At 29.7% G+C, this 16859-nt stretch overlaps 1 protein-coding gene and 1 long non-coding RNA gene across 15 annotated transcripts in view; one reads left to right on the top strand and one right to left on the bottom strand.

The window, feature by feature from the left end:
* The window catches only part of LOC146997737 (uncharacterized), a 44711-nt gene extending 29331 nt beyond the window's left edge, over positions 1–15380 (top strand). Inside the window, exon 3 of the long non-coding RNA XR_015040814.1 lies at positions 15244–15380. This is a non-coding gene — a long non-coding RNA (uncharacterized LOC146997737). The remainder of the gene's footprint in view (positions 1–15243) is intronic.
* The window catches only part of LOC118187907 (cell adhesion molecule Dscam1-like), a 151101-nt gene that overhangs the window by 87644 nt on the left and 46598 nt on the right, over positions 1–16859 (bottom strand). For all 14 annotated transcript variants that reach the window (XM_085815693.1, XM_085815690.1, XM_085815694.1 and 11 more), the window contains 5 exons: positions 15227–15346; positions 12337–12504; positions 9379–9526; positions 3642–3790; positions 353–484 (listed from right to left, as the gene is read on the bottom strand). In XM_085815693.1, coding sequence (XP_085671819.1) covers positions 353–484; positions 3642–3790; positions 9379–9526; positions 12337–12504; positions 15227–15346 — 717 coding nt within the window. The remainder of the gene's footprint in view (positions 1–352; positions 485–3641; positions 3791–9378; positions 9527–12336; positions 12505–15226; positions 15347–16859) is intronic.

The following is a 16859-nucleotide window of genomic DNA, read 5'->3' as shown; positions in this document are numbered from 1 at the left end:
GTCTTTTACACTCTTCTCAGCTTCTGCTGTACTCAGTGATAAGTTGCTTAATATCTACATAGAGTTTAACATTGGGTGATACCCAAGAGAGTTAAACTTAACAATTTAATGCAATAATTAAAATTCTTTTAAAACAATTTAATAATTCGGAATTAGCTTCAAATTATTTTCGTCTTTACGGCAGCCTTTCATTTGCTTAAGATACTAAATTAAAATACTTGTTTATCAATATTTGTCGTCGTATATAAACATGAATTATAACATTAATGCATGTAATAAATATATGTTTAAAGCATTGCAAATAATATTTTGTGACCTCCTGTATGTGTCTAAATATTTTTCAGATGCTTACCATCATTTCTCCAGTATCTCACAACATAGTTTTCTACCAAACCTTCGTCAGCAGAGGAGGGTTGCCACGACAATCTAATCGATCTCACTTGAACTTCAGAAGCGCGAATTCCAGTCGGAGGAGATGGGGGTTCTATTAATAGATCAATAACATTATCATTTATATATTACTCGTACAGTAAAAAGTTAAAATGTAAGGCCACTTCTGTAAAGAATTATTTTCATAGTAGTCTCAGTGTACATAATTTAACATTAAAAATTAAAAATGCATTAGAATGAAATTCGATATGCTATATCATCAACATCAAATCCATCGTCTTACGAAAAATTAAACGTTCGTGTTTTATGTTAGTTTCGATAATGTTTCACGTTAGCGAAATGAAAGCGAAAACAAATTTATTACCTTATTTTCTTTTATTAAGAGTTAGATGATTTTAAAAAAAAATTATCTTCTAAAGCAGTAATGTTAACCTTTTCAGCTCCGTGCGTCAAATTTCGGAAAAACGCTAATTTAACTGTGGTGCCGTGTCATAGAATCATTTGTTTCTCATCCATCTGGCAAAAATGCATTCGGATGCGCCCGAGATAAGAGCAATACCTATTGAGAAAGATGAAGCTGTTGCAAGAAACAATAAAACTTTGAAAGAGACTTCTGTATGATTGAGTGTTCTTAATACTACTGAAAAATTAAATAATTATTTCTTTAATTGGAAAATTACGTAAAATTTTATGAAACATTATATACTAACTCTTTTTTTTAAGCATTTTGAAAAATTTGAAAACATTTTTTTTTTTTTTTTTAAAGAAACGTAATAATTCGTGAGTAGCTTCAGTTAGTTAGAGTTCGATAGATATAAGCTTATAAAATCAATACATCGGTAATCTCAGTAAATAAAGAAATTCAGTACTAATCGATTTACATCGTCATAAAATAAGCGATAAGATATTTAAGTTGTCGATGACTTTTGTTTTAAATGTGTCATTGGAATAAACAGAGCGTTAAATACAAGCTAATAATTAAATGCACGAACACAAATACAAGCTGGCTATTCATAAAAAATCACTAAATACATAAAATTTACAAGGCTTAATATTTTGAACAAAGAAAAATTTAATTTATCTATGTTAGCCGATTTTTATTTATATTTTTGAAAACATGAGTTTCGTAAAAAATTTGAACGTATAACTACGCAGGAAGTAATATATTATTTCTAATTCCTTAAAAATTTCATATATTATAAAATTAATATAGTACTAAGGATTTTGAAACATAAACAGGGATTTTTATGCTTTGTTCTTGTAAAGAAGGCCTACCAGCGACCGAGCGGTTAAGTCCTTGAAAACTGGTAGTTCGGACCGAGGTTCGAATCCCGCGAACGGGCTAGCTGCATGAGAGTTTTCCCCATGTGTAACGTGTATACGAGCCAGTTCCCCTTAGGAAGTCCTCCACGAAGGCATCCCTCGCCTTAGACATATAGCCCTCGAGGCTTTGCCATAATCCAATAAAACCAAACCTTGTAACGAATTCAACGTAATGAAGATTCAAACACATATGTGTTTGAACTTATTAAAAGAAGTTTTCTTTCAGTCACTCTTGTAAGTTGTAATCAATACATCGGAGAACAAGTTTCACAATAATTCACAGCAAATCTTTTTTTTTTTTTTCCCTAATGAAAGTGTCATTTGGTCTCATTCTGTATTCCAAAATTTAAAATAATTTCGGAGATGCCTGTCTATTTCAATAAGCAGTGTTATTGAAGTTGTACAGGAATGGGTCAACATAGAGTCAGGATACTTTTATTCTTCTGGAATTGAAACATTTCCTAGCCGCTGGAACAAGCGTATCATAGTGCATGCGGCTACAAAGAAATATAGTGTAATAGTCGTTTTATTGAATTCAAACAATAAAATTTAGTTGATAAATTCCATTTTAATATTTGAACATCCTTTATATATTCTGTAGTAGCGCTCACATGGCTTTTCCCCCTCATATTATATGCATGGATAAAACTGAATTAATTTGCAATTTGATAAAAATTATATAAATATAATTATAATAGAAAATATAACTTTTAATTAGCTGCTGCTAAGTAAATGAAATGAAACCATTTATACGATCTTTTATTTTTTCATTATTTAAAAAATTAAATTAAAAGGATTGTTAAAAAAGAAGACCGTTGTTTCGTACCTAAAACATGTTACAAAATATTGCGAATTTTGAATAAGAAATAAAAATTTACTTTATGAATGAAATAAAGATTTATTTTAAAGCAATAATGAAATATCATATTTAATTTAAGCTTTTGCAATTATCTATTTTTTTACTGAAGGAAAAAATGGTTAAAAATTAGAAAAGATTTAAAAGCCCTAAGAATTAATAGCAAGAAAAGAATGTTATACATTTCCTACATGAGCCGAGAAACCTTAACAAATGTTTTGCTACTAAGTTTGGAGATCGTTTTAGGTAAGGAATTAAAAATTATTTATAAATAACTAAACCATAAAATTAATTATAAAAAAATACTAACAACTAAAATATTTAAAACTGATTTAAATTCTAATTTTATTTAATCCCTATGTGCATTAATCAAATATCAGTATTCGACATGAAAATTTCTAATAATTCTCGGAAGTCTCTCTCTGATACTGGAAACTCTAGGTGAATGGCATAATCCTCTAATTTTACCGCTAACATCGTCGTCAACTGCTTCGCAGACAATAATTATTACTCTTAGTTTCTGTCTATAGCATTTCTTAATGTAACAATTTTGAACGATTGGGCCTATTTCCTTGCCAATTTTACGTTCTTGGCCTATTTTTTAAATGGATCAGGACTTAGCACTGACATTCATATTATCCGTTAGACTAGCTAAATTAGATGAGTGCTTATTCCAACTTTTAACAATATATAACTATATTCATAGAATGCTTTTTAATTCAGTCTAAATACGGGTTTACAGTTTGGGTTGAACTTTCGCAGCAAAATCTTATCTCTCCCCTTATACATGGATCGGCGTATACTCAGAAATATGTCGGAAATATAAGCTAATTTACTGCGTAACAGGAAAAAATAGAAGTCTGTAAAATATTACTGTCTCGGAACAATAATAGACTATATGACAGCAATTGAATAGCAATAATACCTGATATAATGAATTACGCATTTTTATTTACCAGAATTATTGTGTAATTTTCCAAATGTAATGAATATGTATCATGAAACAGAAAATTTTTAGGTGATATTCCAAAATTATTGAGTATGCCTTTTGTTTAAAAAACATCTCTCTTACCAAGGACAACCAATTTCACTTTTCCTTCATCTTCTCCGAATTGGTTACGAGCTTGGCAAATATAATGCCCTACATCAGCTTTTTGCGAATCGTGTATCAGGAGTTCAGATTTTGTTCCATAATCTGTAGTATCTTTCACCACTTCAAATCTAAAATAATTAATAAAATTTATTAACATGCTAAATAATAATCTTAGTAAGGTTCATCAGTTTATGGTAAATTCAACAATGAAGTCAAATAGACCAATATTGCGTAGTAATTACGAATGATATTCAAATTCATGATGTATTTCGTATATGACTACTGGCCACATAACAGACGGTTAGGTAATATCTATATATTCGCAAACTTCGAAAAGCGTATAAGAATAAGTAGCACGTTTAAACTGAATCGTCACGTTATAAATATAGATAAGATTTAAAAAGCATAGGTAGTTGAAAAGGTTAAGTAATAGTTTATGCAGAAATAGTTTTATAACTTAGTAGTTAAAAAAACATAATTAGTAGTTTGTGTCCTTGAATACAGAAAATTAGATTTTGTTACTGTTGTATAATGTCATTTTAGAACATGGTATGACAGTGGTCTTCAGACTGTATTCCGCAAGGGACTTCAGACTATGTTCCGGGGCAGTTCGTTTCGGGGTTTAAGGAATTCCGAGTTCCACGAGTTAAAACAAAAATCCGAAAAGAAAAATATAAAGTATTCACACTCATACTTGACTAGAGTTTCCTTACTTAAAATATTTAATTACAGATTAGTTTTGAAAGTTACAGGTAGTCATCACACGACAAAGAAAATGACGTACAGTGCTTTGGAAAACTAAACAGTTTTTTAATGGAAAATGAAGCATTTAGACGACAGTGTTAACAATTATATAATGGTGCGCTTTTTTTAGTTAAAAAAACTATAAAAGAATATTTATTTACCAGAAGAAAAAACCTAGCATGACTGGATAAAAAATCCGTTCGAGTACTGCAATAAATCAGAAAAATTAAAAAAGAAGACCGTTTTTTCTTACCTCAAAAATGTTGTAAAATTATTGAGAACTTCGAATAAGAAATAAAGATTTACTTTATAAATGAAATAAAGATTTATTTTAAAGCAAGAATGAAATTTCATATTTAACTTAAGCTCTTGGATTTATCGAATTTTTTTAACTGAAGGGAAAAAGGTTAAATATTAGAAAAGATTTCAGCCTTTAGAATTAATAGCCAATAATAAGTAATAATTTACCAATGAAGGAAAGAGAATAACTTATCGACGTAACAACAGATTCGGATCTGGGTCATAATCCCTACAGCCTAAATCCCAACAAGCCAGAATCCCGACAGTCCAAAACCCCGACAGGGCCGAAATCCCAACAACCCAAAGTCCCGACACGGTCGAAATCCCGACTGTCCAAAATCCCGATAAGTTAATATCTAAATACAAACATTCAATTTAGCTTAATAAAATACAATTTTTAACTAACTATTACATATTACTAATTAAAATTTTAAATCAAAAAATCCTAAAAATTATGTCATTACTTAAAATAATTTTTAACAAATTGAAATGACCGTTAAAATTTGAAATGAAGATTTATAAAATTCTTTTTATTAAGAAAAAGAAAACATCACTTACAGATGCAAACGACATATTTACAGTGACACATTGTGAGCGATAGCACGAAGATATTCCATCACAGGTCGATTATCACGATCGTCCACAACAGTCATAATTCTCCTTTCTCTGTCATCATCTACCTTCCTACGTTTTGGTTGTTGTTTTCCGCGAAGAATGCATTCAACTTGGTATTCCACATGCTCCTGTTCTTTTTGAAATCCTTCTATGATGTTATAAACGCCAACATGGGCCGTCCAATTAAGGTCTCCCATCTTCTGTGCCAATCCTCGACAGCATTTTGAGTGCGCGGAGCATTTATAGCTGCCTTTTCTAGATCACTAATGATTCTAGATGGCTTCAGTTCAATATTAATTTCTTCAGCGAAATGAATTAAATCTTGGAATAATCTTTTGTAATTTTCTTCAGATTTGCTAGTCATCAAAGCATATACTAGTTGCAGCTGTGGAAGTATGTTAAGGGGTCATTAGGCCTTATTGGGATTTCGCCCGTGTCGGTATTTTGACCTTGTCGGGATATTGGACAATCGGGATTTCGACCCTGTCGGGATTTTGGCTTGTCGGGATTTCGACCCTGTCGGGATTTTGGTTTGTCGGGATTTCGACCCTGTCGGGATTTTGGCTTGTCGGGATTCCGTCTGTCGGGATTCTGGCTTGTCGGGATTTCGGCTGTCGGGATTATGTCCAACTAACAGATTCGACGATCTAAATTTAAGCAAGAGCAACTCCTACACTTATAAATACCTAGAAGATTCAATGTGGAATACCTAGAAGTTTCTCACAAGCCTATAAACATTTTAATACCATTCGGAACAATGTATTTAAGTGAAATAAATATTTATCAACATATGTGGCACATAATATAGTAACAAATGAAATGCAGAATATGAAATGCGACTGCAGATAAGATAAATAGAGCTAAACTTGGGCAATTTGTGTAAAAAAATCCAAGCACAACCCTGTCACTAAATAGTAGAATTGAAGGGTAGATTACACCTGTAGCACGATGAGCTCATGGTATTAATTTTATTTAAATTTTTTAAATAAAAATACAATACTTTTCTTTAATGGTTTTTACATAACATATCTTTAAGAAATTGACCTACTTTAATTATTAGATGAGGTTCTCTGAAAACACCTTACAAATAAAAGGGTTCTATGAGTCGTCAAAGTTTAAAGACCACTGCGGTACGGTAAACAGCCATCCATTATAGATCAGAATATGGCTGTATCACATGTGGGTCAGCAAGAAGTTTGAATTTAACACCGTGTGACTACATCTTATGGAGATACATCAAGGAGACAGTTTTTGTTCATCCTTTTCCTACAAACTTGGACTGTCTTAAACAATGCATCACCAAGAGCTGATGCAACTGCCGCTAAGATGAGTTTGGGAAGAACTTAATTATTGAATTTATATCTGTCGAGTTACGAAACTGTTATATATAAAGCACTTATAACTTAACCATGCAAATTTCAGGATTTCTACCAGTATAATTATTTCAGACTCTTGCTTCTGTAAAACTTTCAAATGATATATTTCTTTTAGGCTAATCCTATGTTTTTAAGAAATAATATGAATTATTTCACTATAAGTAGACTATTTTATAAAATAAGCACATTCTTTGTTATAATGATGTAATTCCTTATTAATACGCAATAACGGCCACTGAGTTTAATCTCCAAATCTGGCAAACTCAGTCGCTCATTTTATTTTAGACTGTCACTGTTTCAGATTGTGCAAATTTCAGATTAAAGGCCCGTCCACACGAGGACGCTCCCGACGTAGTTGACGTAACTTTTTTGACGCCGGCGTAAATTCGCAGGACGCAGAAGACGTAAAACTGAGTACGCTCCTGTTCAGCTTTTTCGCCCGCGACGCGCGCGTATAGCCAATAGCCGACCGAGTTCTTATCACGTGTCATAATCAGAAAACCTTCTTGCTTACCCGTTTCAATATGGCGTCAGAGCCACACAGAGATGAGTTTTTGCTTAGAAATATAACTGTATACAGCAATAAAATAATCAGCATTGTTCACGCCATTTTCAGATTTCTCAAACCGTACATATTAGTATACATTTAAAATTCTCATTAAAGGGGAAAACTGTATTCTTATAAAGCAATGATCCGACCAGTATATCCATATGCTTCACCTATTTATAACACCGTAAGTAATAGGAACTTAAATAAATTACAGTTTCTACAAAATCAAAGTTTCTGCCTTACAAAATTCTCCTTAATTATTATAAATATTGGCTATATCATGTGTAATAAAAAGCTCTATAAATATCCCAATATTAAATACACCAAAAACTAACTTCAGCAATGTAATAACTTCTAAAATAAAGCAGTTGACTGTGAAAGATATCATGTGTAATAAAAAGCTCTATAAATATCCCAATATTACATACACCAAAAACTAACTTCAGCAATATAATAACTTCTAAAATAAGGCAGTTGACTGTGAAAGAGTATTCAATAAAATACAATTACGAAATTTTGGAGGAAAGTTACAACTTGTGTCATACAGCAATAATTTATTGAAGTTTAATTAAATTACCTTTGCAGCGACTTCTACTTGTTACATTATTTTTCACAAATACTGCTATCACAGATAGTTGAGTGGTCAGCGCGCTGCTTTGGTAGCGGAGGAATGGAAAGGTGGCAAGTTCGAACTCAGCCGTAGACGGTATAATTCAGTTAGCTTTTCTCATTTTGAAACGTGTTTCTTATATTTAATCATGAATCATTATATTCTTATTTTACCTATTATTATTGTTTTCATTTCTTATTTTATACATTATTATTATTGTTTTTAATTTAGTTTAAGAATGTGCAACGTGTTTCTTATATTTAATCATGAATCATTATATTCCTATTTTACCTATTATTATTGTTTTCATTTCTTATTTTATACATTATTATTATTGTTTTTAATTTAGTTTAAGAATGTGCAATGTAAATAGAAATCCTTATATAAAAATATATCTGCATCTCTTTATCATATATCATCTATAAATTCTCTCTTTATTTTTACTTTATTGCATATTTTATCATGCACATAATTTCTCATAAACTGTCCGAAGTTTGAACCTCATTCTAAATTCAAAAATAAATAAAAAGAAAAACAAAAGACCAAGGGAGAGCGAGTTAAAAAAATATGAAGTTGGTTTTATTATATGGTGGATGGGTTATATAAAGAGAATTAAGTAATTTAATTCTCTTTATATACTGTATTCCAAACCAATTTTATAAATCCTAATTTTCATACGATATAGAATCTGCAAGTCTGTCAAACTGGTCGATACTCATCCTGAAGGAATTAAAAAACAAGTAATATACCCCCCCCCCCCACAAACAAAAAAATTAAGTCAATTCCTACTTAGGTCCACAAAGAAAAGTTTAAAAATGCAAAAATAAATAAATAAATAAATAAAAATAAAACAATTTTTTTAAATTAAAAATTTAAAAAAATTTAATATGTGAAAAAGCTGTATTAACATCAAGTGTCATTCACTGCAAGTTTAAAAAATTGTATTTGAACTTGAGTGGATGAATAAAAAGCATTTTATGTACTGCAAATTTAAACAGGATATAGGGAGAGTGTGAACTAATAGTAGGAATTTAATAATTCCAGATATTCCTTTCGCAAACAAGGCACTAAAAAAGAAAAAAAAAAAAAAAACTCTTTGAACAGGTCGCTCTAAATAAATCTTTCGGACTCATTCTTGCCATTTTTTGCGGTTTTGCTTCTGCTTAATAATTGCACATAATAGTAAAGTTTCAGCTATAAAAAAAATCATCTGATTCGGACAACTTGCCGCAAAACATACAGAAGAACAGCGAAGTAATAAGATACAGCTCTGTTGACGCTATATTACGGCGTCACGTGATTTTTGCGCAAAATAATTCTATTGGTTAAACGCACTATTCGCAAGCGTACTCGTTTGGACGCTTTTACGCTGGTAACGTAAAAGCGCGTTCGTCAGCTACGTTTCGAGCGTACTCGTGTGGACGGGCCTTTAGACGGTGGTCACTGAAGACTTAGACGGTGGCGGCTTTAACAAGGAAGTGGCTATAATAATACTAAAGGTAAATAAAAAAATACGGTTACCTGGTACCAAACTGAATATTAACATCGTGATTATCTTTCTTCCAAGTCACAATAATAGGTTGATCTCCTGTGATTTCGCACATGAGTCGGGCAGTATGACCTCTTCTAACTGTAACCCTCTGGAAACGTTCTTTTAATTCTGGAGGTGCTACAGTAAGAAAAATTTAAGAAATTCTAATTACAAAATTTAAACCGATATTTTACCTGTGAAATTTTTAGGCAAATTAGCGCAATTTCAGAAATTTATATTTTATTAATTTTGAGAGTATCATAATGTTCACAGATAACAAGAATTGTGAAATCTTGGGTTTAAATTTATACATTAAAGAGAACACAGTAAAATTTATGCGTAAATATGGAGCTTAATATCACTGTTAAAAGCACTTAATTGTGAAAATTATCTAAAACTTGATCGCATTTCTTTAAATGTAATTTACTTATAATTTCAGAAGCATTTGAATTTGTTGAAATTTAATGAACACTAACGGACAACTCAGTATAATGAATTGCTGATAAGTTTATTAAATCTTCTAAATTCTGTACCAAAGAAATATTTTCCAATTAATATTCCTTTGGCAGAGAATATATTACATAATGATAAATTCAGTGGAAAAATAAATAATAAATGCAGTGGCAATAATAAATACAGTAAAACAGCATCCAACAATACGGCATCTCACTCTTCAATATTCTTGCTTTGCTATGGTGCCGCTGATATTTCATTTTTGGCAACATTTAGAAAGGCTCAGAGAATGCTCAACAGAGGATCAACTGCTTACCTTTTTCAATCAATTCTTTAAAAACATCGTGTTTATATACCCCTTCATTTTTTTATCTTTATTTATTTAAAACATTTTCATAACTTGATAATGAATGATTGGGAATGAAAGAAAAATGCGCCATTTTAAAATGCATCAAAAGCTGGATATTCGTAACCGCTTTGTACTATCTGTTAAAATATTTTTTAAGCCTGACTATCACAGCAACTAACTGCAAGGCGAAGTATGAAGCTTCTAGATAATTATAGAATCCATCTTACAGCTTGTGAAATAGTAATGGGAACTATATCTTCCGTCGGAGTTAACAACTTTGATACAACCTGTAGATAAAGGATTTATTTAAAACGTTAAATGTAAATGCCAGAACTCGTTCATGCAAAGTTTAATAAATTATAATTATAGTATTCACTTAAATAAATAAAAGGCACAAGATTCTTAGTTTCTATTGCTTGTAAACATGTAAATAACGCAATAGTACCAAACACTTGGCAAAAATTGTGGCTAAATGCCATAGGGAAAATACATCAAACAAGGCGAAAATATTGAGGATCCAATGACCTGCCATTATGAGTTACTGAAAATAGTTGAAAATTTTCCTTCATATTATGCTGTCATATATTAATAATGCTATCAAAACACAAAATTACTGAGTGGATTGTAAATAAAATGAACTAATTGTTGAAGAATTATGTAACGATTTTATCATTCAAATTGTGTTGAATCTACAGATGGCAAAAGAAGCAAAATAAAGAGTGATGATGAAGAAACAAATTTTAACCAAGATCACTTGGTACCAAACTTGTGAAGTGTTTAATATATTAAAAAAATTTCTGAAAATAAAAATACAGTGTTGGAGAAATAATGAATGTTCATTTTCTGCGGAATGGTCTTTAAAAATAAAGAGAGTAATCTATGAGATAGGCAAATAATTTTATTTGAAGAGACTACATGGAACTATAATCATGATACTTTAAAAAAACTGATCAAATATAATTAAACTATGAATACGTTTGTAAAGATTATGTTAATTTTATTAACAGTTAATTTTTTTTAAGTTCCTTTCCTGTCGATTCTTAACTTCAACTTACTACTTCCGACCAGAACGTAGTTTTGGAATCAAGTCAGAATATATAATGAGGAAGAGCGGTATTTAACCGCGAAGTTCTACTTGCTGAGTTAGAGAGAATCAGAGTTTCTGATTAGCGAGCGTCTGCCTTGTTGGCTACTCTCCCTCAAAGCTGTTCCGTACTCAGGCCCTTGATAGCTTCGCAGTCTTCGCGTTAAGGGGCCAACTCGGTTAGAATCTTGATCGCTTCGGCTATATCTCTTTTTAGTTTAGGTTAGTTTTAGTTTACTTCTTAGTCTCTTAAGTTCAAGCCCAAGTCTGCTTTTATTGTACACTCCAAGACGGAGTTCTGTTAAATCTTATCTGAATGATAAAGGGTTATTTACCCTTCCATCTTGTTGTTTCTTGTTGCACGAACTCAAGAGATTATTCGCTTATTAGTTCTTAAGATTCTTCACGTTCAACAGTAACTTAGCCTTTACAAAGTGAGGAACTCTACACGTTTATATGCAAATTAACTTATCTCATTAAATATTTTTGCAGAATTCTTACATGAAACATTTTTTTCATTCCTCAATATCTTCCAAAATGTAAACAAATCGTTTTGGGACATTGTGCTATATTAAAACGATAATCCAGCAAAGTCTCGTATTTGCAAGATTTTTGAATTCTACTGCATATAATACAATAAAATAATACTTTATCAATATTGCGGCTGTAAAATATTTTGATAAAATATTATATATGATTTGCTCTGACTGAAGTTATTATAAATTTTCAATTCATTAATAATTTGAAACTATTATATAAATAAATAATGTCTAAAATAAATGTTTGTCATGTTTTTATGATATTTATAGTATCTTTAAAATAATCCTTTAAAAACGAGACAGTTTTAAGTTTAGATTACGGTAAAACTAATTATCTCAATTTCTTTCAAATCTGAATCAAAATATTATAAGTATATTTTTTTTAATTTTAATGTGTATTACATAATCATGTGAAATTTTATACATTTGCGCTAATTTTTAAAACTACCTTCTTTTTCCTTCTCATATGAAGTAGTAATTTATTTTATTAATTAACTGCTGGAGAAAAGCAATAAAAAATTACCGTGTACACTGATTTGTATACTCTTGGATATTCCTGGTCCTATGCCATTATGTGCTTCACATACATATACACCAGCATCTGATTCGTCCACCCTTGAAAAAATGAGAGACCCGTTGGAAGCAGTAGTCCACTGCCCATCTCCACGAATGGGTTCGCGATGTTCTGCATCTGTTACATTCAGAATAAAATGATAACTCTAAGAAGATCTTATATAAATCATTCTTACATTAAGAAACATTAAGAAATCGTAAAGATAAATAAAGCAGAGAGGTTTTGTGCATGTTTATGAGGCAGAATATTACATGTTTTCTATTGAAAAATGATACAAAAGTATAAAACTCTTAGACGGAAGACTTTTTTGGGGAATGCAATACACAGAAGGTTTATTTCATGTTACATAAAATTTATAATTTGTACTGAAATTTATTTTCAGTGTCTCAAAATTGATTATTTATTTTCAATAAATCAGAATAGCATTTTAAAAAGACAAATTTATTTGCATTGTAACTTTATGTAAGTATATTCGTATTTCATATTTCATTGTTTATTTTGTTGCATATTATTTCAATCTAATTTGTATTTTTTTACTAATTATTTGGTATTCTTTCTTTCTTTTTTTAACCTTAATTTTTTGCAATTCTAGAACATTGTTTGTGTATGCCGCATAGTTTCTAAGTTCTAGGTAATATTGTTATATATCTATGTTTCTGTGCTTAGCAGGTTCATTATTTTGCAGTTCTATGTATAATTCTATGTACGTAAGTCAAGATGACTCAGAAACAGAGCCCGCTCTGCAGAAAGTTCAATTTCTGAAGCCTAGAACTGATTTTTCTGTTCTGTAACATCGTTCCCATTTTGTAACGTCTTTAATGTGAGAATGAATAAAGCATTTTTTAGGAACTTCGGAGTTAGATGACAGTTTGCATAGTTGCTTAACCGTAGAAATTACTTTCAGTTCAAGAATTCAGTGAGCGAATTTGCATTATGTTGCTTCGTTTGAATTCCACAGTTTTGAATTTACTACAGAAAGTGATCATACACTTTTACGACTAAATTTATGATATCACTTTTGTGTCAAAAAGGGTTAGAATGAATTCTCTTTTTTTCTGTTTAATCTATTTTGAATTATTTTCCTTATTTGTAAGAAGAAATGCTATCACTTAGAAGCTGTGGCAAAGGTTCGTATATTCTTCTTTAGCTCGCTTGTTTATTCAGGAGGAACTCTACGATTTGCTAACATGAAGAAATTTTAATTAGACTTTTTAAAATTTACTGAAGCTTATTAATTAAAATAAATAATTTATTGCTATGTACTTTAAACTTAATTAATGCAACTTATCCCACCTTCAGCATAGACTAAAACACTAGCATTATCAATTCCAAAATCATAAATCATCAATAAATTTATCAAACTATGTAATTTTAATAACGTTTATAGTTATTCAGTTTTTTATGATCTCATAAATGACATAAACTATCCACTCCCGTTATTAATTTAACAGCAGTTGACAATTTAAATTTTACATATTATAGAACTAATAACAGAATAAGGATGTTAAAATATTTACTAGAATTTAAAGTATAAATTTAAAATAATATGATTTAGGACTTTTCTATGCAATAAATAACAAAAAGACAGCAAATTCTTGCGTAAATAATTGCCTGAGCTTAAAACAATTTTATTTTTTGTGCTTGTAAATGAATTCCAGCTGTATGTATCATAAAAATATACTTGCGTTAACTTTATTATATTTTATCTAAAAGACAATAGTTAAAAATTCAAACTTCATTAGTAAGATAATTAGACAAGTAACCAACATTATCTTAATAAGTATCTTATTATTAATAGTTGACTATAGACTAAACATATTTTTATAATTTCATAAAAAGCATATTCTTAATTTTAAGCTTTGCACCGGAGCTTTTTTCTTCCAGTTCTATGACGTTATATTTAAATGAATATGACGTATGATGTCTTTCAAGAATTTTATGTTTTTAATGTAATTAAGGTACATTTTTATATTTTTTAATGTTTAAATATTTCAATGGTATTAAAAGCACATTATTTAAGAGCAGAGATAACCATTTGAATTTTTGGTTTTATCTCATGTTTAGTTTTGAATAAGTATATAACTTTTTATTTTTCAGTTCCTTTCAAACCTAAATCTTCTGAAGTTAGATGCCACTAATTCTAGATTTTAAGAGAGTGTACTTCATGTATTTATTTCATCGTTAAAATCATTCTTTCCTTGCGCTTTTGTGGTGCAATATTTAGAATATTGGTCTGTCACATCGAGGACTTAAGTTCGACTTCTGTTGAGAACAAAGTTTAGTTTTAAATATTTCTAGATACTGTAGTTCTCCTGAATTCCCTATATATCGCAGCCGAACTAAACTCCTGACGATAATTCATAACAGAACTTGGACTGATCAACTGAGATCTTTTGCTTCTTACGTGCGATGGAAGATGTGAGAAATGAAGTTCCGGTGCTTCAGTTAGCACGTTTCAGAACATTAAGGTTCAAATGTAAGCAATAGCAGAATTTTTATTTTCATATATTTACCCTATGGAACTCGTCTATACAATTTTAAATATCAGAAGTTTATGTTACGTATTTCTATCTTCAGAAACCTAAGTATTCATGTTTGAAATCTGAGTTCATTGTACTGAATTTTGCTGAAATAATTTGATGAAATATAGTTTTCAACAAAAAGCTTGAACAAAATTATTAGGAGGATTAATATTAATTTTAATAAAATAGTACTGTGTTGGGATTCTTTACTTTTGCTTTTTTTTTCTGAAGATGTAAAATTGTAGTTATATGTAAAATTGTAGTTAGATGCTTAAGAGTTAATAATGCTATCATAATAAAGATATTTCAAAACTAACTTTTCTGTATACTCCAGGACACTCTAGGTGTTGGATGGCCTGTAGCCGTACAATCCACAACAAGACCCGAACCTTTAGCAGCAGTTGTATCCATTGGTTCTTTCGTCCAGTGAGGGGGAACTAAAGCGAGCAAAATCAAAGTGATCAGTTTTTAATTTCTAAACCATGCTTTCTGCACAAGACTAAAAAACAATTTTTTCAAAAAAGTCACAAAAAAAGAATTTAAAAAAATTATTAAAAAATGGTGCATTGAAATAAGACTATAAAAACGAAATTCAGTATGCTTACATCATTTTATTTGTTCTAAGTAAATGAAAATTTATGTATAGAATTGAAAATTATGTACTCATGTATTCATGCAAAATGTTGTTCAAGCCTTATGTATGAATACGAGGAATTAACTCGATTCATATTTCAATATTTCAGATCAGAGATGTAAACAATGTATATAATATAAATTCATTGATCACAAGAAAGGAAATACCGTATATGAAGTTGCTTAATACTAATATACGTAAAACGCCTAAAACACAGCATTCTTCTAAAACTATAAAAAGAAATAATTCTTATAATTTTGGATATATATAGTATATAGATATATATATTCAGAATTATATATATGAAAGATAACAAAATTAATAGTTGCAAATTTTACACCATAAATTAATTCCAATGCTTTAAAATCATCATTAAAACAAGCTATGAGATACTTAAAAAAATTTGTCACTTCATTTAAACTCACAAGTAAATAAATAAAAATATGTTACCTATATATATTTCGTTCATATTGTAAAAAATATAATAATTCATTAAAAGTTTCAATTTAAATATATTTTAAATGAATATAATATTTTTTGATTAAAATATGCTTTTCTATCTTTCTTCTAGGAAGAGGTCAATATTAAGACGACAACTCATATTATGTATAAAAATGAAATGATACAGATAAATTATGAAAACACAAATAATTGCACATTAAATCAGAAATAGTACATTATATCAGCATTTATGTGTACACTGGATTTTATGTAAGTAATATGTTTTCATTTAAATCTGAATTTATGGTATATAACTTCTCTAAACTAAGACAATATTAAAAATTAATACTCTTATATATAATGAGAATTTTTATATACTATTGGAAAGAATTTTAAACAATAAATAACGTAGCCTTAACGATTGCACATCAACTTCCATCATGAATGTAAGAAAAGAAACAAATCAAATGCTGATATGGGAAATTTATACCGTAAAGTATTTCTGGTCGAAAATTTACGCTGCAATACTCTTGTTGTTATAAAGTTTACCCACAGAAATGAAAAATAATTTGTCTATGTGAATATCGACTAATGAAATCACAAGTTTTTGAGAACGTCTTTTAATTCATTTTATTTTCGCTTCTTTGGACTGTATAACATAATATGCTATACACTGCATTATATAAGAAAGAGAACGTCAAAATACTATATGCATAATTACACCAGTGGAAAGCGTAATTTCTGTAAGAATAGTAAATAAATAATACCAACAGCAGAAAAATAATAACTTTTAGAAAATTCTGATTAATATATAAAAGACTGCATTAGTTACTTAATATTCAGTTTCGTATACACATACCATGCACAAAAATGAT

The sequence above is a fragment of the Stegodyphus dumicola genome, chromosome 4 (assembly GCF_044657685.1).
Source record: "Stegodyphus dumicola isolate Sdum_Otavi_A_Nest chromosome 4, ASM4465768v1".
NCBI classification, from domain to species: Eukaryota; Metazoa; Arthropoda; class Arachnida; order Araneae; family Eresidae; genus Stegodyphus; species Stegodyphus dumicola.
The sequence above is the reverse complement of the archived record's forward strand: the minus strand, read 5'-3'. Positions and strand labels throughout refer to the sequence as shown.